General features: G+C 45.6%; 1 protein-coding gene across 5 annotated transcripts in view; it reads left to right on the top strand.

The window, feature by feature from the left end:
- The window catches only part of LOC105020029 (protein diaphanous homolog 3), a 309,867-nt gene that overhangs the window by 191,662 nt on the left and 90,439 nt on the right, over positions 1–27,766 (top strand). For all 5 annotated transcript variants that reach the window (XM_029116813.2, XM_029116812.2, XM_029116811.2 and 2 more), the window contains 5 exons: positions 1,104–1,205; positions 5,809–5,928; positions 6,586–6,705; positions 13,577–13,706; positions 23,245–23,369. In XM_029116813.2, coding sequence (XP_028972646.2) covers positions 1,104–1,205; positions 5,809–5,928; positions 6,586–6,705; positions 13,577–13,706; positions 23,245–23,369 — 597 coding nt within the window. The remainder of the gene's footprint in view (positions 1–1,103; positions 1,206–5,808; positions 5,929–6,585; positions 6,706–13,576; positions 13,707–23,244; positions 23,370–27,766) is intronic.

Below are 27,766 nucleotides of genomic sequence, written 5' to 3'. Positions count from 1 at the left end.
CTATAACCTCTACTATAACACATCCACAGCCATGTTACTATAACCTCTACTATAACACATCCACAGCCCTGTTACTATAACCTCACAGACAGACACACACATAGAGACAGACAGTCAGACCAGGTGTTTCTGTGATGTCAGCAGCGCTGTCTGTTCAGAGATGCTGCTTGAGATGAGACAGCAGGAATAGGAGGTGAGAGGATAGAGTAAAAGGTTGTCATTCCTCATCATTTGCCCTTTCAACGTCTTTCCTCACACACATGTACACACACACACACACACACACACACACACACTGTGCTGCTCTCATTCCTGACCTTCTTGTCTGTGTCCTGCCTCATTACTGCTGCTAGATAGCAGATCTCTCTCTCTCTTTCTTTTTGTCTGTCTTGCTGTGTATATCTGTGTGTTTGTGTAGGTTTCATTATTTATATATAATATTCACTTAATTTCAGCTCATCACAAATAAAACAGGCATGTGTCTGTCTGTGTGACAGCTGTGATAGGTTATAACATCAGTCATAACAGTCACATGGCACCACAGCCCCAGCTGCTGTATTGATGGGAAATACCGCTGTCAAGCCTACTTTTATGTAGGTTAATTTTTTAACCTTTACTACTTTAGAATAATTTGTCCTCAATTATCTTGATTGAGGTTATTACTTCTATTCAAAAGCTGTTTTAAACCTGTATGAAAGAGAGGAGAACATGGCCTAATTTAACATGAAACTGTTAGAAGCTATAATTGCACTTGAAAAAGTCATGAACATTGTGTTCCCTTTTAAATGCCTCTGTTTTAAACTCAAACCCTAATTAGAATTGTTACCATCTCTCTTCTAGACTCCACGTACTCCTCCTTTTACTCCTCCTCCCCCTGATACTTCTCCCCATGTCACCCCTTCTCCCCTTCTCCCCCTTTTACCCCCCCCCCCCCCCATTAGACTTTACCAACCTTTTAGTCTTAATTCCGGTTACTCATCCTCACGTTAACTGGTGACATCTCTCTCTCCTCTACCTCAATCTTTTTGGTCTTCATCTTCCTCTCTTCTTCCACTTCATCCCTGCGTCTGTCTGTATCTATCTGTTCTCCCATCTGCCTGCAGAACTTGGTGAAACACCTCCCTGAACAGGAGCAGCTCAATGCTTTGTTGAAGTATAAAAACGACTACAACAGCCTGTCTGAACCAGAGCAGTTTGGAGTAGTGGTGAGTAACCTGTCCACACACACACCTAGACATGCCAGACACATGCACGCTGGTGCCATAGTGAATCCCAGACTAGGCCACTGCCCTAGGTGGAGTGAGTACCCCTTGTCGCAGTGTTGGGCAGCGAATTGGTTATTCATTCCGCAGTTTTACCAGTGTGTGTAGCCAAGGCCGCACTGCCGACACATCACTGCTTCAACACTGGCAGACGCAGTGTAAAAAGTGTTTGACATGACGAAAGAGAAGAGGCGAGGGGCTGCGATGAGTGGGACGAGGAAGAGGAGGGGGGTCTGGGAAGGTGGAGGCCATGGGGCATTTGTAGTTGGTATTTATGGAACTGTGAGAAGAAACAGAAATCAAGATACAGTGCTGTTTGACATCTCACTTCAGGCTGCCAGATTGTTATTCTGACAGATGTACTGTTCTGCTATAAGGTGTTTGTTACCCAGGTGCATTCAATTCTCCTGTTGACCGTGTGCCTCATTTATATGTAATTAATGTACTGGGAAACTTGTGAAAACGTGGTATAATGAAATAAGAATTGGGAATAACGTGCGCGTGTTCTTGCTGACAAGCGCACTAATTAACTTATGCTGTAGCCTGCTGCCGAGAATATAGAGTCCCACTTATCAGACGGCAGAAAATGGATAGGTGTTTTGACATGGCAGACATCTGGACCTACCGGCCAAGCAAACAGATATTCAGATTACTAGCCAAATCAAAAATGCCTGTTCATTGTCAACCCCCTAATTTAAGTACAATAAATGGCAATCACCTGTGAGTATCAGCAAGGGGTCAGAGGGCAGCATTCAATGATAGGAACAGGAGTATCTGCAAAGGGTCAGAGGGCAGCATTCAATGATAGGAACAGGAGTATCAGCAAGGGGTCAGAGGGTAGCATTCAATGATAGGAACAGGAGTATCAGCAAGGGGTCAGAGGGCAGCATTCAGAGATAGGAACAGGAGTATCAGCAAGGGGTCAGAGGGTAGCATTCAATGATAGGAACAGGAGTATCAGCAAGGGGTCAGAGGGCAGCATTCAGAGATAGGAACAGGAGTATCAGCAAGGGGTCAGAGGGCAGCATTCAGTGATAGGAACAGGAGTATCAGCAAGGGGTCAGAGGGCAGCATTCAGTGAAAGGAACAGGAGTACCAGCCGACTCACATTGACAACATTGGCACCTAGAAGCCTGGCGGCTTTCAGCAGATGCATCTTCCTCTGTTCCTCTGGAGTGTTGAGGGGATGGTCTTTAAAGCCAGCATCCAGTTTGATTGATCTCTTACATAGCAAGACTAATCGGATGCTTCAGTTTGCAGTGGCCATACAGTGCAGTGGCCATACAGTGCAGTGTAATGTCTGTCTTTCTCCAGTGGAGCTGAGCTGCGTAGCGTAGTAAATCTGTTCTCTATCGTTCATGCTTAAATCTCCGCCCGGATGGCTCCTTAACAAAGTGGTCTGGACATAATTGGGTTACTGCGTTTGGCTTTAAAGTGAGGAAATTATCAGCCGAGTCCACAGGTGTCTGCCCTGTCTTTGAATGCCTCTGGGGCATGGGGAGGATAGAGGAGCCAGCAGTGAGTGAGGGGCAGAGATTGAGTGTATTTTAATTACCTTTCCTCCAGTGTTATTCCTTAAAGCATGCTTCTCCTGAACTGGATGATATTATCTGGGTATTTACACACACAGTGACACTTGTACGGTCCCGCCCAGTGGGGGAGGGGTTCTGCATAGATTAATTGGGTCTAATAACACTGAAACAGAAGAGGAGTGAACTCAGGTAACCCCGTAGATCGCTGGGCCCGCTGATTGGTGAGCTGTTCCTTCCCAGGGGCCCGTTGGCCCTGGTCCAAAGCTGTGCACCATACAAGGAACTGGATGCTGTTGGGGATGGGTCATTAGTTCTGGTTCTGCTCCACGGCGCTGTTCTGCAGTGTCTTAATGTATGTCTGCGTGGGCTGGTGGCCGACTGGGCTGACTGGATGGCTGACTGGATGGCTGACTGGATGGCTGGCTGTGTTTTATATCTACACAAAAACTCACATCAAAGGTTTAAAGGGACATTTTATTTTACTGATTCTGCAAGCATGTTGCTCTCTCCCTCTCTCTTCTCCCTCTCAGTCTCCTTCTTTTCCTCTTCCTCTCTTCCTCTCTTCTTCCTCTCTCTCTCTTTCTTCCTCTCTTCCTCTCTCTCTCTTTCTTCCTCTCTCTCTTTCTTCCTCTCTCTCTCTGTAAGTCAAGTCAGCAGGGTTGTCTGGATGCTTCCCAAACCAGACCAGAAGCAACAGAAAAGCACTATATATGTAGAGCCGTGACGAAATGGAATTTTCTTCCACCTCAAGTGACTCAAGCGAGTCGTAAATGTGGATAACACAACAGACACACTAAAACACACCAACATGCACGCACACACATTAACACAAATACACGTGCTAACACACATGCACACACACACGCAGCATTTTCTCAGTTGTAGCATTCTTTTTCTTGTTTAATGGCCTTTAATTGTAATATGTAATACTATTTCTGTGATGTCCACATGCAAATGTTTTGGTTAAATCTAACATGTTGCCTGCTGTGTCTTTCGTTTAGTGTTGTAACCTGGGGAGTCTAGCGTTGTAACCTGGGGAGTCTAGCGTTGTAACCTGGGGAGTCTAGCGTTGTAACCTGGGGAGTCTAGCGTTGTAACCTGGGGAGTCTAGCGTTGTAACCTGGGGAGTCTAGCGTTGTAACCTGGGGAGTCTAGCGTTGTAACCTGGGGAGTCTAGCGTTGTAACCTGGGGAGTCTAGCGTTGTAACCTGGGGAGTCTAGCGTTGTAACCTGGGGAGTCTAGCGTTGTAACCTGGGGAGTCTAGCGTTGTAACCTGGGGAGTCTAGCGTTGTAACCTGGGGAGTCTAGCGTTGTAACCTGGGGAGTCTAGCGTTGTAACCTGGGGAGTCTAGCGTTGTAACCTGGGGAGTCTAGCGTTGTAACCTGGGGAGTCTAGCGTTGTAACCTGGGGAGTCTAGCGTTGTAACCTGGGGAGTCTAGCGTTGTAACCTGGGGAGTCTAGCGTTGTAACCTGGGGAGTCTAGCGTTGTAACCTGGGGAGTCTAGCGTTTTTCATGGGGTCTGCTAATAGGGCCCCCAAAAAAGACCCAAGCAGGCCAGCTTTGATTACAGTGTTCAAACCCACATGAAACATTTGCTGGAGCCACTCCTTCTCTCTCTTTCGCTCTCCTCCTTTCTCCCCTGTTAATCTGTCACTCCTCTCTTCCTCCTATCTTACCCAGCGTTTATCTTTCTGTCTCTCATTGTTCATCTCTTCCGGCTTCTTTTCCCCCTCCCACCAGAGAAACCGAGATCTACCGTCCCACATGCCATTCAAGGCAATATTTTTCAGTTGACTGTTAATTGTGTGAGGACAGCAATCCACGACTCCCTCTAGTACCCTCCTCCCCTCTGCCCTCCACCTCTTTCCCCTCTGCCCTCCACCTCCTCCCCTCTGCCCTCCACCTCCTCCCCTCTGCCCTCCACCTCCTCCCCTCTGCCCTCCTCCCCTCTGCCCTCGACCTCCTCCACTCTGCCCTCGACCTCCTCCACTCTGCCCTCGACCTCCTCCACTCTGCCCTCGACCTCCTCCACTCTGCCCTCGACCTCCTCCCCTTTTCCTCTGCCCTTGACCTCCTCCCCTTTTCCTCTGCCCTCGACCTCCTCCCCTTTTCCTCCTCATCCGACATAGACTCCGTTATACTCTCCCTCGCCAATTAACTTGTGGGCCCTCAACTACAATCAGATCATCGCTGCCAAATTCCATGGCTATCGCCTAGCAACAATAGTGTAGTTGTTACGTAAATGATGGTTAAATGCTCAGAGAACTCAGAAAGACGATTTAGACCGTGTTGCTAAAAGGAAAACTCCTGGAAGTAATTTCATTGAAGTGCAAAGTAGAAAGCTGTGCTTGCTGCTGTTTCAACTTTGTTTCTCACAGCTAGAAATAATGTCCAGATACAGTCAATTAAAACACTGTCTGCATCCCAAATGGCATCTTATCCACTCTGTAGCGCCCTAATGCCAACCATAAGAAGTTGTTCAGAGGTTGTAAATTCTAGGCCTCTGTTTGGAACAGAATTGTTTTGATCTCACACATGGAATGGTGGGGCATTGATATTATGGGATGGTGTGATCTTGGTGTTGTGGGATGGTGTGATCTTGGTGTTGTGGGATGGTGTGATCTTGGTGTTGTGGGATGGTGTGATCTTGGTGTTGTGGGATGGTGTGATCTTGGTGTTGTGGGATGGTGTGATCTTGGCGTTGTGGGATGGTGTGATCTTGGCGTTGTGGGATGGTGTGATCTTGGCGTTGAGGGATGGTGTGATCTTGGTGTTGTGGGATGGTGTGATCTTGGTGTTGAGGGATGGTGTGATCTTGGTGTTGTGGGATGGTGTGATCTTGGTGTTGTGGGATGATATTGGTTTGGAGTGTTGGATGGTACTCTCTGGTCTTTGATAGTCCTCTCCTTCATTTTTATTAAACAATTTTCTTTCATATTTTATTCCCTCCTATTTTTCTCTATCTCTTTCATTGATCTGTTCCTTCTCTCTGCTCCGTCTCTGTCCACCAGATGAGCAGTGTGAAGCGTCTCCGGCCTCGTCTCAACTCCATCCTCTTTAAGCTGCAGTTCGAGGAGCAGGTCAACAACCTCCGGCCAGACATCATGGCGGTTAACGCCGCCTGTGAAGAGGTCAGTACCCATGAGGCCGTGGGGCTCAGCTGGTGGAATTTGGCCCTTGTCACTCCTTGACAGTGGGGAGGGGACTGTTGTTTTGTTGTTGATCTTGGAGCTGGAAACATTGTTCTTCTGTATGTGTGTTGAATTAATGGGGATATATATTATATAGTACCATTGCAGCCCTTTGGTTACGTTATTACCCTCAGAAAAATATGTTGACTGTTGCCGAAACTACTTGCTAACTTAAGTTTACAGTTTTTACTCTGAGAAAAAGACAGTATCATTGTATGTCTGTTTGAACTGTCTTAGGCCAAGGTAACACCCCACTAATGCTTCTGGTTGCCTTTAAGGACACTGCTGCCCTTTTCTAATTCAGAAGCAACGTTTGCCTTCCCCTGACTGGTGTTTTCAGTTCTCATCATTAGTTCTGGATGTGATTTGGATCTTGCCTCGGTCCTGTCTTGGACTGCTGTCCTGTTGCTACGGGTTGACCAGACATGCAGTGGTTCTGTGTTCAGTGTCCACAGACAGTCATTGGAATGGACCCAAAGCAGTCTGAGTTCTGGTCAGATCGGCCCGTTTCAGGGTGCATGACCGGGTCCGGTCTATTTGGATCGGCTGGGTCCAGAGCGTATAAATGCATAACTGGTCTACTTGGATGTTTCCTAGGTGAGGAAGAGCAAGGCCTTCAGCCAGCTGCTGGAACTGGTTCTCCTGATGGGGAACTACATGAACGCCGGGTCCCGCAACGCACAGAGCTTCGGCTTCGATCTCAGCTCGCTGTGCAAGGTAGTGCCCACACACACACACACACACACACAATGTCCTATCCAGCTTTGATGGTCTTCCTGTGTTTAGCGGAGCTGGTAATCATGTAATAATCACGTATCCTGTAAGGCTGAAACACGCGTTGTCTTACCAAATGGTGGCCCAGACAGAGAGACTGGCGGGGAAAATTCATCAAATGATGTCTAGGGCAGGGATAGCCAAGCTCCATCATCTCCCCTCCACGGGGATTGGCTGAGGACATCGGGAGTCCTGTGTGTGTGTGTTAGCTCATTTGTGTGTTTCCGCCTGTTTGTGTTCTTTCTGTGTGTTTGTGTGTGCGTGTGTGCGTGCGTGTGCGTGAGTCCCTACATCTGTTACTGTGTGCTGTCACGTTGACATCCCGTACTTCTGTGTCACCTTGAGTCGTGGCAGTGCTTTCCTATCGGCCGGCCTGTCACCAGCGCCCGCTGCCATGAGAGGCTGCCTTTGTTTCAAACAATTTCATTTGATTGAGCGCTCCGACACTCCGACAGGCTGGGCCGGAATATCTACTGGCATTTAGCACCGCAGGCTGAGCGAGACCGAGGAGAGAGAGAGGATGCCGCCGTGAAAAAAACAGTGTCCTTCATCTGCCCCCAGCCGATAAAGGACGTATCATACTACTTTACACGCACACACACACACACACACACACACACAGCAGGGAGGGGATTGGTTTGTTTTTATTGGCTTCTGAATAATGATGAGGGGAGTTATTATATTCTGTGGAATTTGACCCATAGATGTGTCATCGTTCCATCCCTCCAGGGTCCTGTCATCCACTGCATGTTATGAGAAGTCCTGCATATTTAACCCGTCCCTCCAGGGTTCTGTCATCCACTGCGTTCTGTCATCCACTGCGTTCTGTCATCCACTGCGTTCTGTCATCCACTGCGTTCTGTCATCCACTGCGTTCTGTCATCCACTGCGTTCTGTCATCCACTGTGTTCTGTCGTCCTGCATATTTAACCCGTCCCTCCAGGGTTCTGTCATCCACTGCGTCCTGTCATCCTGCATATTTAACCAGTCACTCCAGGGTTCTGTCATCCACTGCGTCCTGTCGTACTGCATATTTAACCCGTCACTCCAGGGTGCTTTCATCCACTGCGTTCTGTCGTCCACTGCGTTCTGTCGTCCACTGCGTTCTGTCGTCCACTGCGTTCTGTCGTCCACTGCGTTCTGTCGTCCACTGCGTTCTGTCGTCCACTGCGTTCTGTCGTACCTGCATATTTAACCCGTCCCTCCAGGGTTCTGTCATCCACTGCCTTCTGACATCCACTGCCTTCTTTCGTCCTGCATATTTAACCCGTTCACTCCAGGGTGCTGTCATCCACTGCATTCTGTCGTCCTGCATATTTAACCCGTCACTCCAGGGTTCTGTCATCCACTGCGTTCTGTCATCCTGCATATTTAACCCGTCCCTCCAGGGTTCTGTCGTCCACTGTGTTCTGTCGTCCACTGTGTTCTGTCGTCCACTGTGTTCTGTCGTCCACTGTGTTCTGTCGTCCACTGTGTTCTGTCGTCCACTGCGTTCTGTCGTCCACTGCGTTCTGTCGTCCACTGCGTTCTGTCGTCCACTGCGTTCTGTCGTCCACTGCGTTCTGTCGTCCACTGCGTTCTGTCGTACCTGCATATTTAACCCGTCCCTCCAGGGTTCTGTCGTCCTGCGTATTTAACCCGTCCCTCCAGGGTTCTGTCATCCACTGCCTTCTGACATCCACTGCCTTCTTTCACCCTGCATATTTAACTCGACACTCCGCCGTTTACTCATAAGACTGTCAGATCCTTATTATCCGTGCAACTGACCAATCACCAGAGTGCAAAAAAATTGGTTCGCTTTTTCAACCAATCACCACACATTTACTGTTTCACATTGTTCATTCAAGCGGCACAGCAACAAACACGTTCCCTCGTCAGTGCATCTTCATGTCAAAATCAGTGCATATTGCCATGCAAAATGTCTTAATTGCCGCAGCAAAATCAAGACTTAACTCAGACATCACAAAAATCTCTGCAGAATTCTTGAGGGCCTGATTTTCGTCTGAGTTGTCAAAGTAGAAGTTTAAATGCTGAGAGATTCTCCCATCTCAGATCACCCCCCAGTGCTTATTCTGCCCGAATGAGAAGAAGACAGAAATAAGAGGATGTAGAAGAGTGAAGACAAGATAGTGGTTGAAAGTGGAGAGATAAGATCAAGGGGGACAGACAGAAGGTAGGAGATAGAGGAGTGTCAGAGGAGGAGGAGAGAGGAGTGTCAGAGGAGGAGGAGAGAGGAGTGTCAGAGGAGGAGGAGAGAGGAGTGTCAGAGGAGGAGGAGAGAGGAGTGTCAGAGGAGGAGGAGAGAGGAGTGTCAGAGGAGGAGGAGAGAGGAGTGTCAGAGGAGGAGGAGAGAGGAGTGTCAGAGGAGGAGGAGAGAGGAGTGTCAGAGGAGGAGGAGAGAGGAGTGTCAGAGGAGGAGGAGAGAGGAGTGTCAGAGGAGGAGGAGAGAGGAGTGTCAGAGGAGGAGGAGAGAGGAGTGTCAGAGGAGGAGGAGAGAGGAGTGTCAGAGGAGGAGGAGAGAGGAGTGTCAGAGGAGGAGGAGAGAGGAGAGTGTCGGAGGAGGAGGAGAAGATGGAAAGAGGAGGGTGGAGGAGAGAGCAAGTGAAGGGAGTCATATGGAACTCAAGCACCGGGAGCTGTCTGTTTCCACCACAGAAAGAGGATATGAAGAAGAGAGACAGAGAGAGACAGAATGGAAGGTGAAGGGGAGAGAGAGAGAGAGACAGAAATGGAAGGTGAAGGGGAGAGAGAGAGAGAGAGACAGGAATGGAGGGTGAAGGGGAATAGAGAGACAAAGAGAGAGATGGATAAACAGTAGGTAAAGTGGAAGGGAAGAGAGAGACAGTGGCAGTGAATAATGACTTATTGAGTCAAGATGACACCTCACGGCAGCGACTGTGAAATACTAATGCCTAGCATTAAGGTGTGGGGAGGGCCACTGCAGGGGAGATGGAGGGGCCCAGCCAACCTGGACAAAGTTGGATTTCTTATATACTGTGTCACTGATAGTAAATAACACAGTGCTGGGAGGATGTATGAAGTTATGCTGGATGTCATGGAAATCTAGTTTCCTTTGGGTGTGTGCTCAAGGGGTTCGGTGAAATCTGGTGAATGTATTGGTTTAGAGCAAATCCCAGAAATTCTTAAAGGTCTGTTAATGGCACATCGTCCAGACTTTGTTTTATTTGTCTTCCATCACCTTTTCCCTCATCCTTCCCTGTCCTCTTTTCCTTTCCCCTCATCCTTCCCTGTCCTCTTCTCCTTTCCCCTCATCCTTCCCTGTCCTCTTTTCCTTTCCCCTCATCCTTCCCTGTCCTCTTTTCCTTTCCCCTCATCCTTCCCTGTCCTCTTTTCCTTTCCCCTCATCCTTCCCTGTCCTCTTTTCCTTTCCCCTCATCCTTCCCTGTCCTCTTTTCCTTTCCCCTCATCCTTCCCTGTCCTCGTTTCCTTTCCCCTCATCCTTCCCTGTCCTCGTTTCCTTTTCCCTCATCCTTCTCTGTCCTCTTCTCCTTTCCCCTCATCCTTCCCTGTCCTCTTTTCCTTTCCAATTTTTTTCATCCTGAAACACACTGGGTACACACACACACTACTATCAGACTATCAACTATAAGAAGCTGGTTCTCTGTTTCCACAGCAACGTCCAGGTCCAGGAGATCATTTATCATAGACTCCTCTCCAACTTGTTAGTCCTGACTGTTCAATGTTGCCCACACACACACACACACAGTTAGACACACTTATACACACACATGCACACACAGAAACACTCTCAGACCCACTCATAGACACACAGACATTAGCTGGTCTGCATCCAAGCCGTCATTAGTCAGTCCTTTGATGTCTGATGTGTGGATGGAGTCATGTGATCTAGACCTCTGGATGATTAGGGATGTTTGATGGCTCCCAGAGGACCACGTATTCCCTGTCTTAACCCTCCCAGAGGGCCACATATTCCATGTCTTAACCCTCCCACAGGACCACGTATTCCCTGTCTTAACCCTCCCACAGGACCACGTATTCCCTGTCTTAACCCTCCCACAGGACCATGTATTCCTTGTCTTAACCCTCCCACAGGACCACGTATTCCCTGTCTTAACCCTCCCACAGGACCACGTATTCCCTGTCTTAACCCTCCCAGAGGACCACGTATTCCCTGTCTTAACCCTCCCAGAGGACCACGTATTCCCTGTCTTAACCCTCCCAGAGGACCACGTATTCCCTGTCTTAACCCTCCCACAGGACCACGTATTCCCTGTCTTAACCCTCCCAGAGGACCACGTATTCCCTGTCTTAACCCTCCCAGAGGACCACGTATTCCCTGTCTTAACCCTCCCAGAGGACCACGTATTCCCTGTCTTAACCCTCCCAGAGGACCACGTATTCCCTGTCTTAACCCTCCCAGAGGACCACGTATTCACTGTCTTAACCCTCCCAGAGGACCACGTATTCCTTGTCTTAACCCTCCCAGAGGACCACGTATTCACTGTCTTAACCCTCTCAGTGTGGTGTAGCCAGCCTACTGTTGGAGAGCGTATGGGACGAAAGTTTGCCAGATCACATTCCGAGCCGGCAATTACTCCTAATTGCTCCCCGGGCACGGCTCCCCACTCCAACCGCTTCAGAAGGCATGAATACACATTGAATATAAAATATTGAAAAGGCTGGTCTTGTTTCTTTGCCCTGCTCCTTCTAGAAGACTAAAGTTCAGAAGTTGTTTACGTAGCGTCCACTCCGTTGCGTTGAGCCACACCCCCTCTCGTAGCCCCCTCTCGTAGCCCCCTCTCGTAGCCCTGGTCTGGCTGTATTTCACTGGGGACTGTACTGGCCCCTTTCCCCTCTGGAAAGTGTGTGAAACACAGACTCAAAACCATGGCTCGGATTGGATACATGGGACAGAACCGTATTCGCCGGTGTTCCTCAGATCACATACATGAGCAAGGACTCAACAAATGGGCCGAGACGCTAATGAATACAGGAGAATAGAAAGTGATCTATTGAAGTGTGTCCCCCTTTTCACAAGGGAAATCTGTAAATCTTTGATAAGATGATAATGCAAACTGATCCGCCGTTCACTGAGAGAAGAAAAATAAGCATATTTTACTCAGTGCTGCGGTTTATTAAAATCTATCTAAATCAGTGTTAAAAGAAGCCTACTTTGTGTATCTTCATTTCTAAATCTGTAGATATGGAAAAGACAAATGTTCACACAAAGCGTAAACCAGCTTGATGAAGTTGCTTGTGGGGAAAACATGTTGCCTGTTGTCCATGTAGAATGTTGCAAATGAACAAAATGACAGGTACTTTGCAACGGACAAACAAAACATCTGAAATCAATAAAAACGACCTTGTCTGGAATCTAGGCCTAGGTGTGTAGCGTTAAGGAAAATGATAGTCCTATCATTTCCAGTTTCATTGGCTTGCCCAGTACAGCACTGAATTATCAGTAAGGGCCAATGGAATAGGTAAGTTTTTGCTCAAGATGCCTTTTTTGAATCTGCCACATCTACAGACATAAGTTTTGTTTTATTAGCATGAGCTTTTTGCTTTCCAAACTGTTTTTTCCCACACCACTATTTCAAACATTGTGAAAGACCTTTTATATTTAAGAAAATGTTCATCACCTCACTGATATACATGCATACTTCAGGAGTATTTTTTCTAAATTATTTAATTTATTCCTGATCTGAACTTTGTATATATACTTTCTTTAAACTAATGTTAGCTTTTTATTCTGTCTCTAAACCACTATTGTTTAAAGTGCTTTTCTGATTTAATCCAAATGTCTGAAATCACACACATTGATGCGCATGTTGGTTATTTTTTCAGTGGTTTTGACATTACTTCTAATCAATATAATAACAAAACATTTGAAACACAGTTTCTTTGTAACCTGGTATAATTTTTTTAACTATTTGACATTCAAGACTCACACCAGGCCAAAGAAGGAGCTGCTCTGGCTATGTGATGAAAGGGAAACTTGTTCAGTGCCCCCCCCGGAATCATGTTCTGTGCCCCCCCGGAATCATGTTCTGTGCCTCCCCGGAATCATGTTCTGTGCCCCCCGGAATCCTGTTCGGTGCCCCCCCCGGAATCCTGTTCGGTGCCCCCCCGGAATCCTGTTCTGTGCCCCCCCGGAATCATGTTCTGTGCCCCCTGGAATCATGTTCTGTGCCCCCTGGAATCATGTTCTGTGCCCCCTGGAATCATGTTCGGTGCCCTCTGGAATTATTGGCCCTCCTGGTAAAGATGAGCAAATTTTTTTCTGAAATATACAAGATGGTTCGGTTTTTAATTTGTCCTGTCTATCTCCATTCCATTCAACAAGCATGTCCAACTGTCTTTCTTCTGGGTTTCATAATGTTTCTTTTATCTGATGTCATCAAATGCTGTCTGCTTTCTATTTTCCCATTTCAAAAGGAGCTGGCACTCTCACTAGAAAAGGCCTGAACCAGAATTGCAGGGTTATATTCAGAATTAACAATGAAAACATCTTGCTTTTTGCAATTCGGGTGCAATTTCAGTCTTCTCACTGGCATTAACTTGTCAAACACATGACTGTGTTTTTTGTCCTTTTTGAGCGCGGTTGCTGCAGTCTTTATTCTCCACCTGTTTCCGGAGCATCATTCACAATGCACCTCCTTTTTATGTGTGTCTGTATTATGTAACCAGACCCTGGTGTTTGTCTACAGAGCGACCATGGGAGCTTCCCCTCCCCTATTCAAACCCCTGTCCAAACCCTCCCCCCCAACCTGGGGCTCTGCTGCCCCCCCCCCCCCCCCCCCCCCAGTGATCCTTATCTGTTTTTCCTCCTCAGCTGAAGGACACCAAGTCAGCTGACCAGAAGACTACGCTGCTCCACTTCCTGGCGTCCCTGTGTGAGGAGGACTTTCCCGAGGTCATCAAGTTCTCGGATGACCTGCAGCACGTGGAGCGGGCCAGCAGAGGTAGGGGACACCCGGGTTTGCACGTGTAGTTACACACACACACACATACACACACACACATACACAAACCTTGGCTTACAGAGTTTCGCTACTAGATTCAGCCGCGGGTGTGTTTCTGTTGGAGCGGGCAGTTCTGGGCCGGAACATAATTATAATAATTATAGTGAATGATTTCTAAACATTGTATTGACCACATCTACTGTGGGGCCCAACAATAGATTTATATTTGAAAATAATGGTATAATTTAATACCTTGATTACGTAGATGCATCATCATGCAATGTCTCTTATTATGCTCATGGGTGTACATCCTAAAAAGGAGTCATTGTTAGCTGGATTCCCGGGGGGTTTTTCCACAAACATCAAGACACTGTCCACCGCCTCATTCCATTGTATCCTGTCCTTCTAAGGCTGCTGTTTCTGTTCCCTGTCTCCTGTCATGTTATTAACTTAGGCTGGGATGATGTTCTTTACCATGAATTACAAACAAAAATACTGGCACTCCACAATTGCATTTGTACACACGTTTATGGCAACACACACACACACACAATTTATCCCAGTTAGCTATGTACAGTCACTAATTCTATCCAATACATTGATCTGGCAGAGATCAATAAAACCTTATTGTGAGTGATTGGGTGTGAGCATTGATTTGGGAAAGCTGTATGTGTGTGTACTCTAGGACAGGTGAATTAAAGCCGGGTCTTTGAGGATATTTGAGGTCATTTTGGCTCAGTGTTACTTGTGTTGGTTTTTATTTTTAGGCCTAATAATGTAAAGCCCTTTGAACTGCCCCGTAGTATGACCTGTGCCATACAAATAAACGTTCCTTGCCTTGTATACACAGGACAGGTGGTGTGTGTGTGCGCGTGTGTGTGCTGACAACATGGTCCACAGGGACTGGCAAACCCAGTGTGACAGCCGTGTCTAATCCTTGCTGACGCTCACAGGAGCCGCGTCCAGGGGGGTGCAGGGAGGATGGGGAGGTTTTCTGTGGAGGTCAGGTACAGCGCCTGGTTGTGTTCAGTGTGGTCACAACCCCGTTGGAATCCCTGGAAGGAAGTGACAAGCCACCAGGCGGGGCTGTCATGGCCTGTTCCTCAGCTTGGACGGAGGTATCCTGGTTGTGGGCGTAGCGGTCCTGGTTGGACGGAGCTGCCTGAGAGAGCGGCTTAGTACAGTCAGAGCCCTTCAGATCTGGGAGAAGTGGTGCTCAAGGAGAGTGGGCCAAATCGTACTGAGGTATGAGGCGCCCATTCAATGTTTTTGTTACAAACATTGGTGTACTTTCGCAATCACATTGTATTTCAAATACCCTGTAGTGTTATTAAGAAGGACACGTAATTAGCTTCATTAGCCCCATTCAGATGATCATGGCTGTGGTGATAACCCCGAACTGACCCAGTGACAGTGGGGCAGCCCATTAATTAGGGCACCTACCATTTCCATGCAATCTCTCCTGTTTTTTACTCAGTGTATTTTATTATGCAGTACGTTACACACTTGCGCACTTATTCAACTCAGTAGGTGCTTTTTTGCTTGACTGGTTTGCTTAATCGGTTGCCAAAACAAAACAATTTAAGGCATCGGTAATAGTACAGTAAAATAATTAATGTGGGAAATTATACATTACGAATAAAGAAAATGTTCAACAAATGCTGGAATGCACATGGCATGTTGGGATCTATTGTTTCCCATAATGACAGGCCAGGACCTAATCTGCTGCAAGAGATTCAACAAACACAACCTTTTACTTCCTTACACGCTATGTGCAAACAAATACTCACTTTTATTTAACACATGGTACATTTAATTTTACATTATAGGCACACACACACACACACACACACAAACACACACAACACACACAACACACACACAAACACACACAACACACAGCTCTATTGTACAAATGTTAAATTTCATTACGTTAAACAGTGCTGCTGCAGAGTGGATAACATTTTATTAAATATAAAAGCTATTTACCACCAGGCACAGAGACACTCTAAAACCCTACTCATAGACCGTGTCCCCAAACGCCGCCCTGTTCCCTGCAGAGTGCACTGCTGAGCTGCCATTCAAGAGGCTTCTTTTTTGTCCCTAAACGAGCTGTTACATTATTTGCGTGCTAAGACGGTGTCTGGGTGCACGAGTCTTGGGGGAGGGGCGTCTTTGGCTTTGCTTTTCACTCCTGACAGGGTCTAGGGTTTTGCCTTTCACTCCTGACAGGGTCTAGGTTTTTGCTTTTCACTCCTGACAGTGTCTAGGTTTTTGCTTTTCACTCCTGACAGTGTCTAGGGCTTTGCCTTTCACTCCTGCCTGGGTCTTGGGCTTTACTTTTCACTCTTGACAGGGTTTTGGGCTTTGCTTTTCACTCCTGACAGGGTCTAGGGTTTTGCTTTTCACTCCTGACAGTGTCTAGGGCTTTGCTTTTCACACCTGACAGGGTCTAGGGGCTTTGCTTTTCACTCCTGACAGGGTCTAGGGTTTTTCTTTTCCCTCCAGACTGGGTCCTGGGTTTTGCTTTTTACTGCTAACAGTGTCTTGGGCTTTGCTTTTCACTCCTGACAGGGTTTTGGGCTTTGCTTTTCGCTCCTGACAGGGTCTAGGGTTTTGTTTTTTCACTACTGACTGGGTTTAGGGCTTTGCTCTTCACCCCTGCCTGGGTGTTGGGCTTTACCTTCCTGACTGGGTAGGGTTTTGCTTTTCACTGTTGCGACAAACTAACATCCAGTCAGTGACAGTTGGTGGCGGTGGGGTTCTGATCGGGTTCAGATCCTGACCTAGATGGGATAACTAATAAATTGGATATTTAGTTTATGTAAGTGTGGAATGACACACACACCCACACACACACCAACTCTCACACTCAGACGGCACACCCATACACGAAAGCACACGTACACAACAAGATGAACATGGAAACACACACACACACAGCATTCATTATAGAAATGCCTAACTACCTGGTAGCATAATGATTTGTGTTGGCGTTGGTGGATTTGATTGTGTTAGCTTGTTTTATTTCTCTCCCTCTGTCGCCTCTCCTCCTGTATTCCCTTCATTATTTTCCCTAGGTGTTTACAGGTCCCTGTCTGTGCTCTCTTTTACTCTCTCCTCACTCTTTTTCTTCCCCTCTCTCTCCCCATCTCTCTTTTCAACCCTTTCTGTGTCTGTTTGTCTCTGTCTGTCTGTGCTGGTTTGTTATGCCATCCCAGCAGGTGTGTTCCACCAATTACACAACATTTTGTTTTGGGGTTTTGTTTTTCCATCTGGCTGTCTGTTTGTCTTTGTCTGCCCTCTCTCTACCGTTCCTCCTAAGTTGTCCCTTTATTTATTTATTTTATTCCCAAAGATGCTTGTAATTCTCCTGTGTCAGCTTTTGTAATGCTCAAATAAAGTTGATTGAGGCCAAATGCTTTTAGGTTTGCTGTAAAAGACTGTCGTGACTTGCCAGTACAAAGATCCTATTCAGATCTGGACCTGCTGTCATGCTGGGGTCGGTCCAGATACTTATTATAATTATTATTGTCAAACTTCTTTCCAAACTGTTGAATTCAATTTTATTTTACTTATAATAATATTATTATTATTTTCAGTTGAACAAAACCCCAAAAATCTGATTTGGATAATATTATTGACACCTTGGAGCAGGTGATCTCAAATCCATCTCCAGAGATCTTGAGGTTTGTTTCCACTGTACTCGGTGTTATCGAGACGTTTCATGCTAAGACCGCCAAATGCCTACGTGAAAACCGCCATTTTGAAATCTACACGCTCCTCCTTCCATTACTTTTCTTGTTCCATTGTCAGAATTTGAAACTGACAGAAAACTATTTACACACTCTTTACCCGTTTAGTTTTTTTACCCCTTTTTCCCGACTTCATCCGCCAACAGCCCACGCTACTTAGCGTTAGAACCCAGGCTCTAATCACCCCTCGCTGAATGCATGATGTCAATGGATGAATGCGCAATACTCCCAGGTGAATGATCAGAGCCTTGGTTGAATTTGAATGAACTTACAAATAAAATATATTTCCATGACCATTCAAAAACTTAATTAGGCTACTATTGAAACATAATACAAACGATATAGGCTACTTATCACACGTTACCGTTTTTCAATAGGAGATTCAGCTTATTCTGTAGGCTTATTCATCAAATGTTAATGTAAGATGTGTTATGCTAAACAATTATTCACGAAACAAAATACCATAGATATGGTTTACCAGTCACCAATTACCAATTCAACAAAAGTTTTTATTTTAGGAGAGAAAGAGAAACTAAATCATGTCTCTTTGAATTTTCTCTGCTTATTTTACCGAAGGGTAATATTCTACTAATGTATAAGGCTAAATAATTATTCACAAAATGAAATAATAGCAATATTTTTCACCACTGGAGCAATGCATTGACATTGAAATCAACTCGACACTACAACCTCCGGGAAAGACCTGCAAAGACACATTGCCTATTCATTTTCTATTAACTCCTCTCAGATTTTAGATTATTAATGTCACCTATAGACAAATCTTATTTGCCAGTAATCTAGGAGACTAGAGCTATGCTTTGGCGTTGAAATCAGCTAGATAGCCCCAACAATGAGATCAAAATGAAAACTAAATTCGAAATGTATTTATTTTTCAATAATTTAAGTGTTATGTAATTTAAATTTTTTACATTTGTAGCGCCATAATAAACTAACAAAAAGACTATAGCCTGTGTTCTTGGAATTAATCGTATGTATTCTTTTATTTTAAATTTTTTGTATGATCAGACCTTCAATACAAAAACATTCTTGTATTTTTTCAAAATCATTAACCATTTAAAACAAACAAATTCTGAAATTCATTATTCTTTACACTATTCGATATAGTTTGATGACCACCCAATAGACTAACTGATGCTCTGGCTGGGTGGTGATGCTGCCGAGGAGATTGTCCATACTAATAGGGCCGATTTGTATGCTAGTGACGAAAAACTATTCAGCTCTCGCTGTTAATGTTTATTTGAAAATCTTGGTGGTTATAGTGCTAAGGAACACGTCATTATAGTCAACCTCTCTGGACGTGGCCCTTGACAGGAAGATGGTTTCAGATGGATGTGAGAGCCCTTCCTTCCATTGCCAAGCACATTCAGAGAGTTATGACATGTTCACACATTTGTCACAGACTCAATGGAAGTGATGTTTTGGAGCGTAATTAACTCTCAGAAAGCACCATCAGTCCATGGACCTTCCAACAGGAGGAAAACACCCAGTATTAGTTAAAACACCCAGTAATAGTTCAAGACCAAGTACAATACTCTTCTGAATTGGCCGACAATGAGTCCAGATTGAAATCCCATTTGAAAACCAATGGTGGGAGGCATCTTTCAAATGAGGGACAACTGGAGCAGTCTGCACAAGTAAAAGCGAGCCAAACCCTCAGTGTTGAGTTGAATTTTTTTCAACCTAAGGCCATGCAACCGAAAGTCTTCGGCGTCAATGCTTTTGTAAATACTTTGGTCAATTTCCACTATTTTGGGTTGCGCAGTGGTGAGATATTTGATGTGCAAGGGCGCCTTTATTTTGTATAAGGGGAATTGTCATTTTTGACTTTGCAGTAGTCTATTCATTCAACATTTCTTCCACTGAGAGGAGACCTTCATATACAGTGGGGAGAACAAGTATTTGATACACTGCCGATTTTGCAGGTTTTCCTACTTACAAAGCATGTAGAGGTCTGTCATTTTTATCATAGGTACACTTCAACTGTGAGAGACGGAATCCAGAAAATCACATTGTATGATTTTTAAATAATTAATTTGCATTTTATTGTATGACATAAGTATTTGATCACCTACCAACCAGTAACAATTCCGTCTTTCACAGGCCTGTTAGTTTTTCTTCAAGAAGCCCTCCTGTTCTCCACTCATTACCTGTATTAACTGCACATGTTTGAACTCGTTACCTGTATAAAAGACACCTGTCCACACACTCAATCAAACAGACTCCAACCTCTCCACAATGGCCAAGACCAGAGAGCTGTGTAAGGACATCAGGGATAAAATTGTAGACCTGCACAAGGCTGGGATGGGGCTACAGGACAATAGGCAAGCAGCTTGGTAAGAAGGCAACAACTCTTGGCGCAATTATTAGAAAATGGAAGAAGTTCAAGATGACGGTCAATCTCCCTCGGTCTGGGGCTCCATGCAAGATCTCACCTAGTGGGGCATCAATGATCATTAAGGTGGTGAGGGATCAGCCCAGAACTACATGGCAGGACATGGTCATTGACCTGAAGAGTGCTGGGACCACAGTCTCAAAGAAAAAAAAAACATTATTGACACACTACGCCGTCATGGATTAAAATCTTGCAGCACACATATGATCCCCCTGCTCAAGCCAGTGCATGTCCAGGCCCATCTGAAGTTTGCCAATGACCATCTGGATGATCCAGAGGAGGAATGGGAGAAGATCATGTGGTCTGATGAGACAAAAATGGAGCTTTTTGGTCTAAACTCCACTCGCTGTGTTTGGAGGAAGAAGGAAGAATACAACCCCAAGAACACCATCCCAACCATGAAGCATGGAGGTGGAAACATCTTTCTTTGGGGATGCTTTTCTGCAAAGGGGACAGGACGACAGCACCGTATTGAGGGGAGGATAGATGGGGCCATGTATTGTGAGATCTTTGCCCACAACCCCCTTCCCTCAGTATTGAAAATGGGTCGTGGCTGGGTCTTCCAGCATGACAACGACCCGAAACACACACCAGGGCAACTAAGGAGTGGCTCCGTAAGAAGAATCTCAAGGTCCTGGAGTGGCCTAGCTGGTCTCCAGACCTGAACCCAATAGAAAATCTTTGGAGGGAGCTGAAAGTCCGTATTGCCCAGCGACAGCCCCGAAACCTGAAGGATCTGGAGAAGGTCTGTATGGAGGAGTGGGCCAAAATCCTGCTGCAGTGTGTGCAAACCTGGTCACGAACAACCGGAAACGTATGATCTCTGTAATTGCAAACAAAGGTTTCTGTACCAAATATTAAGGTCTGCTTTTCTGATGTATCAAAGACTTATGTCATGCAAATTAATTACTGAAAAATCATAATGTGATTTCCTGGATTTTTGTTTTAGATTCTGTCACTCTATGATACAAATGACTGACCTTTACATGCTTTGTAAGTGGGAAAACCTGCAAAATCGGCAGTGTATCAAATACTTGTTCTCCCCACTGTACTTGGTCGGATAAATTACTAACATTTAAACTGTATGATGTCCCCTCATAATAGACTCACAAAGACGTGGTCTGACGCATTATGTCTATTTAATATATCGCATTATATCTTTGGCTTTGTATTCCAGCACTTTGTATTTAAAATGATACTGTGACTACAGGGTCAATGTGTCCCCCTAGCTAATACACAGACTGACTTTATTTAGAAGTATTTGCATCCATAAGATTAACTATTTGGAATGTATACTGCCTATTTAGATGTTCTAATCCCTTTTTAGGTTGGATGAATTAACATTGTTAACTTCAAGCTTACAGCTTTTATTGCCATGAGGCGCTCATGGGATGGATGAAATTTCATACACGCCTGCAGCTAGTATTTTGTTTCTCACCCTTTGACCAAGAGAAACATCACATGTCACTTTGCCAAGTGTCATGTGATGATTACAAGTGCTTATTGTAGCCTTCCATGCGCCTGGCTGCCCTCCATCGCTGTTGCTTCTTTCTCCTGCTGTAGGTTTTGGCTGTGATTCCTATCTTGATGTGTCATCGGCCTCTCCAGAATAGTCTAGAGTTTTATGTGTACTTGCGAGCAAATGGGCGTCTCTGCGTGTCTTCAAGGTAATAAAGAAATGTCCATGAAAGGTTTGACCTTGAAACATTCCCATTATTAGTTATCCACTCGCTGTGAATACCTTCATCACTCCATCCTTTCTGGCTTTGTGTGGGTCGTAAAGAGGGAGAGAGGGAAGAAATGAAATTTAACACAGCCTCGCTCGGCTGGCTAGCCAGCATGTCAGGCTGAAAGCCAACCAGTCGTACGTTTTCCTACACACACGGTTCTCTCACTGTGCTCCATGACAGTGATGTTTATCTCCTTGCGGGGAGAGGGAGAAAAAGAGGAGAAGGAGAAAAAGAGGAGAGGGAGAAAAGAGGAGAGGGAGAAAAAGAGAATATCTGGCACCTGTGTTTTTCATAAGTGTTTTGTGATGTTGTTGTGATGTGATCTCCAAACACCTCAGAGGAGAATTTAATTTGGAGGTCAGTCACTCTCAGCACCCCGCTCCTCTCTCACTCTCAGCACCCCGCTCCTCTCTCGCTCTCAGCACCCCGCTCCTCTCTCACTCTCTTGTTCTCTCCCTCTCGCTCTCTCTATTTGAGAGGGAAAGGAAGAGAGTGTGTATATAAATATTCTTTTTATCTTTGTCCCTCACTACTTTTTCTACTTTTCTGTGTTTATGAGCTTAGCTACTCTTGACTTTGTTTCCGTCCCAATTTGAGCCCTATTCTGAATGTAGTGCACTAGTTATGACCAAGGCTCTATGGGGAATAGGATGTAATTCTAGATGCTTCCTTATACTCTCTACCCCTTTATCCATGTATTTGTATTTAAAGGTACTTCTAACTAAGCAGCTTATAGGTTTTGGAAGCTCTAATACATGCTAATGAGTCACATTTTACAGACTAGTGTTTAATGTCAGGTAAGACAGGACTGGGCCTCCTACAGAATGTTCACACTTTTTCTCTCACTTTCTCTCAGTTTTTTAGACACACACACACGCGCACACTCTACACTCTGAATTAAATGAATAGCTTTATTGGCATTGGAAGCATACAGTATGTTTACATTTCCAAAGCAGGTTAAAGAAAACAATCACAACATTGCTGTTACCTTCAAATGGGTAATACACCCTCAGAAACACAAATCCCCCCAAGCCTGTGTTTAATAGTGGGTAAAACCTCCCGGGTTGAACATTTTGATTCAACCTAACCAGAAGCCTTTGGAAGAACAGAATCCTGCTTAGAGGCTGTGCTGGAGCATTCAATGTCTCCAGAATTTCCCTCAACCACCCAGAGGTGTTTACAGTGTTAGCACATGCTTATCAGGCCTAAAACTCAGATATCATCAGACAACTTGGAGGTTGGTTTAGCGCAGGGCCTTGCATTCAACACAGGGAATAAAACTGAAGACACACCCTGGGGGACCCCTGTGTTAACAGTCAGGCAGTAAAACAGAGGACTGAGGACACACCCTGGGGGACCCCTGTGTTAACAGTCAGGGAGTAAAACAGAGGACTGAGGACACACCCCTGGGGGACCCCAGTGTTAACAGTCAGGGAGTAACACAGAGGACTGAGAACACACCCCTGGGGGACCCCAGTGTTAACAGTCAGGGAGTAAAACAGAGGATTGAGGACACACCCCTTTTCCCCACCTGATACACCTCTTGATTTTGTCTGCACCTTTATCCTCACCGATCAATGTCTGTATTATTATAATTTTTTATTTACTGTTTCATGTATTTACTTGTTTGTGTGTGTTAGTGTCAGCGGAGGCCCTGGAGAAGAACCTAGCTCAGATGGAGCGACAACTGGTCCAACTGGAAAGAGATCTGGATACATTCTCCTCTCCTGATGACCCTGATGACCTCTTTACCAGCAAGATGACCATATCCTTTATACCTACTGTTGAGACAGGCTGAGCAGATGGGGCTACCTTGGCCCCCACTGTGTATGTCCGTTCCTTTCAGGAAACAAATAGGCCCATTGGTGTGAGATTAGGATGTCCCAATGAGTTGAGAAGACAGACAACACAGCACCTTCACAAACCTTCCAAAACACATCTTTAATTACACAACAAGACCTGACATAGTGCTTTGTTTGCGTCCAATAATTTCCGTAATTCCGGGGTGTCTTGCTGCTGCCCCTCTCTATGCACTCGTTTTTATGACAGAGCTCTCTTTCAAGCCTCTTCACTTTGTGCTTGCGTGCTCAGGAGGTTGCATTCAGCTCCGGTGGCATTGATTTTCTGAAAGTTTGCCCTAAGAGGCAGGCCTTCCATTGGTGCGAGGGGTGGGAGGGGGATTGTGGAATGGGATTGTCAATGAAAAGTGAACCTGAGAGCAGCATGTATTCAGGGAGGAAGGGAGATAGAGGGTTTGTAAAGAATACTTGAAATGCTTTAAGTACTTGAATTTGGATCTCAGAAAATCAAGTACTGGAATTGCCTTGAGAATGCAACATTTCTACGACTTGGTCATTGCCAAGCACTCTGAATGATTGTAGCAGATTTATAAGCTTCCCTTTATAATTAGCCAACGATTTAGTTGCTGATCAGTTTTTTTTCCCCCATTGTCTCTGTTAGTCTGAGCTTGTTGTGGTAAAACCTAATGCAAATTATGAGGACAAAAGTGTTCCCTTGTATTTCGCCCACTCCATTTCATTCATTTAATTTCTCTTTTATAGAAGTAATACAGTGCCCTTCAACATTTGAAATGGTGTTACCGAGATGAAGGCCACTCTTATATATTGCACAGACGTCCTGGTGCTTTATCTTTCACCGACGTCCTGGTGCTTTATCTTTCAACGACGTCCTGGTGCTTTATCTTTCACCAACGTCCTGTTGCTTTATCTTTCACCGACGTCCTGGTGCTTTATCTTTCACCGACGTCCTGGTGCTTTATCTTTCACCGACGTCCTGGTGCTTTATCTTTCACCGACGTCCTGGTGCTTTATCTTTCACCAACGTCCTGGTGCTTTATCTTTCACCAACGTCCTGGTGCTTTATCCTACCAAGACATCCTACTGCTTTTTTCTACACATAAATCCTACTGCTTTATCCTACACATAAATTCTGCTGCTTCATCCTACCAAGACATCCTACTGCTTTATCCTGCCAAGACATCCTACTGCTTTATCCTGCCAAGACATCCTACTTCTTTATCCTACACAGACATCCTACTGCTTTATCCTACCAAGACATCCTACTGCTTTATTCTACACATAAATCCTACTGCTTTATCCTACACATAAATTCTACTGCTTTATCCTACCAAGACATCCTACTGCTTTATCCTACCAAGACATCCTACTGCTTTATCCTACCAAGACATCCTACTGCTTTATCCTACAAGACATCCTACTGCTTTAACCTACACAGACATCCTACTGTGGCTATTAAGGAGCGCTGGTCAGATGGATGAGGAGTGGTTCCACACAGGGCTTGTTCCTTGTTAACTGGATTAGTGATTAAGTCAACACCAAAGGTAGTGGGAATTGATACTAGCATTAATATTCCAAAGCAAAACAGAGCAACGTCTGACTGAAGCCATGATTAGGCTAGATCAAGTTGTCTCATTTTAAATGTGTTTAATTGTTATGTTTGTGTTCACACGGTTGTGGATGCTTGTGTGTTTAGCTGTAAACATGTATAAGATGATGAATCCAAAACAACAACATGAAACGTGACTATTAACGATCACAGAAAAATCTGCTCTATTTATACCACTCGTATAGTCAAGTCCATATATTACACGAGATATTCTGTTTTTCTGGGGTTTTCTCTGTAGAATAAGGGGGTTGATGTAGATGAGAGTGGGAGGGGGGTTAGGAATGGAGACACAGAGAGGAGATGGCAAGTAGATCTTGCAGCTGAAAATGTCCTGGCATGTCATTATAAGAGAGGACAATGGCTTTCTAGATCTCTGATTGGTTGATCATTTGTTTTCTTTGTTGTGTCAAGTGTTCAGGTTGTTGTTATTCTATTGGGAAACAGACAGACAGAGACAGGCGGAGAGACATGCAAAGATTGACTGAGAGACAGAAAGTCAGGCTTACAGACAGACCGAAAGCCAAGCTGAAAGGCCGACAAAGTCAGGGTTAGAGACCGACATCTGTCTAACTTTGTCTTTGTTCCCAGATCCTCTGACTGGTCTGTCGTATCCCAGCAGACACCTTATCCACTATGTAGTGTGTTTAGCAGGTCCTAAGGGAATCCTCTAGTAGTGCACTAAATAATGAGTTTCTGCTAAACATTAGGTGTCCCACTTGGGACACCTAATCTCATGTCCAACCTGGACGGATGGTTTTTGCTGAATGTTTCTCTGTTGAAAAACTCCTGGACATCTAATCTCATGTCCAACCTGGACGGATGGTTTCTGCTGAATGTTTCTCTGTTGAAACACTCCTGGACATCTAATCTCATGTCCAACCTGGACGGATGGTTTCTGCTGAATGTTTCTCTGTTGAAACACTCCTGGACATCTAATCTCATGTCCAACCTGGACGGATGGTTTCTGCTGAATGTTTCTCTGTTGAAACACTCCTGGACACCTCATGTCCAGCTTGGACGGATGGTTTCTGCTGAATGTGTTTCTCTGTTGAAATACTCCTGTTGTCGGCGAAAACATCGGCCACAGGACCCTTCCATTTACTTTCAGGTTTATTTATCTTCTGGCTGCTTTTGGGGGCTTTGTCTCAGGACTTTTCAATTGTCTGTCTGTGATGCCGTCGGTCAATCTTTCTGTCAATTAGTGACTTGTTTCTGTATCGTTTGTGCCGCCTCGCTTGGTTGACTCCAGATGGCTGGGTGAAAGTGCTCTCTGTTGCTCTCTTCAATCTTCCGCTTGTTCGACACAGCCATCATCTTCTGATGTTCGCTTTCCAGTCACTCTCCTTTCTCTTCCTCCTGCTCACCTCCTCTCTGTTCTCCATCTTATCCATCTTTCCTTTCTGTATTCTCCTCTTTCTCCTCCTCTTTCTCCTCTCTCCTTCTCTCTCCTCTCCTCTTTGCATTTTTACATAATCCCTGTTCCTTTGAGGCAGGGTTTCCTCTGGATCCTGTATCTCCCGTTCGCTCCTGTGCGTGCGTGCGTGTGTGTAGGTTTGTTTTATTGAATTTGCCCAGATAGTCTTTCCTGTTCTTTCTTCCCTGGTTTCCATTGCTGCATAGCTCTCCTCCTTTATGTCCAAGTCCAGCTCCTGTATCTCCCGTTCACTCTCCCCTGTGTTTGATCCACTTTGATCTGCTTCAAAGGTTCGCCCACCCTTTTTTCCTGCGCCTCATGGTGTGCGCAAACGCCTGTGTGCGTCCGTGTGTGTGTGTTTGCGCGTGCAGATCCTGTGCAGAACATTGAGTTAGTTTGTAAATTGTCCTTTACACAAAGCTCTGGTCTAACAGAGGGTAAAGAAGCTTCACCGCTGACAGAATAATGGGTAAATATAAAGACTGTCAGGGCAGCTGGCCTGTAATGAGTGTGGCTGTGTTCTGAAGCTCTGGGGCCCGTCCGTGTTCTGAAGCACTGGGGCCCGTCCGTGTTCTGAAGCTCTGGGGCCCGTCTGTGTTCTGAAGCACTGGGGCCCATCCGTGTTCTGAAGCACTGGGGCCCGTCCGTGTTTTGAAGCTCTGGGGCCCATCGGTTACAGTTTATAGTGCACTGCCTCTCTCCTGGGCTCAAATGTCCCTAGCTAGTGCACTGCAAAGCCACTGGGGTGCCATTTGGGATGTACCCCTGTCCAGGGGCTATAGGTGGTTGTTGAGGTGGAAACTGGAGGGCCACCAGTCAATCGTTGTGTTTGTCCTGTCCCCCTGGAGACCTTCTACAACACACAAGATCCTTGCTTCCTTTAGATCAACTCCTTAACACTCCCATTACTCCCTCCAACTCTCTCCCTCCAACCCCATCCTTCTCTTCCTCCAACCCCATCCTTCTCTCCCTCCAGCCCCATCCTTCTCTCCCTCCAGCCCCATCCTTCTCTCCCTCCAACCCCATCCTTCTCTCCCTCCAACCCCATCCTTCTCTCCCTACCTGTTTCCCATCCTCCCTCTTCATGTGCCTGGCTGGAAACTATCAAACTATGATTCCCTATGATTATTGTTTACTCAGCGTTAAGACTTGTTTGTGTAGGCTTGTCTCTGTCGGTCTGTGTGTCTGTCTCTCTGTCTGTGTGTCTGTCTCTCTGTCTGTGTGTCTGTCTCTCTGTCTGTGTGTCTGTCTCTCTGTCTGTGTGTCTGTCTCTCTCTGTCTGTGTGTCTGTCTCTCTCTGTCTGTGTGTCTGTCTCTCTCTG

This window comes from Esox lucius, chromosome 22, assembly GCF_011004845.1.
Source record: "Esox lucius isolate fEsoLuc1 chromosome 22, fEsoLuc1.pri, whole genome shotgun sequence".
In the NCBI taxonomy this organism is placed as follows: Eukaryota; Metazoa; Chordata; class Actinopteri; order Esociformes; family Esocidae; genus Esox; species Esox lucius.
The sequence above is the reverse complement of the archived record's forward strand: the minus strand, read 5'-3'. Positions and strand labels throughout refer to the sequence as shown.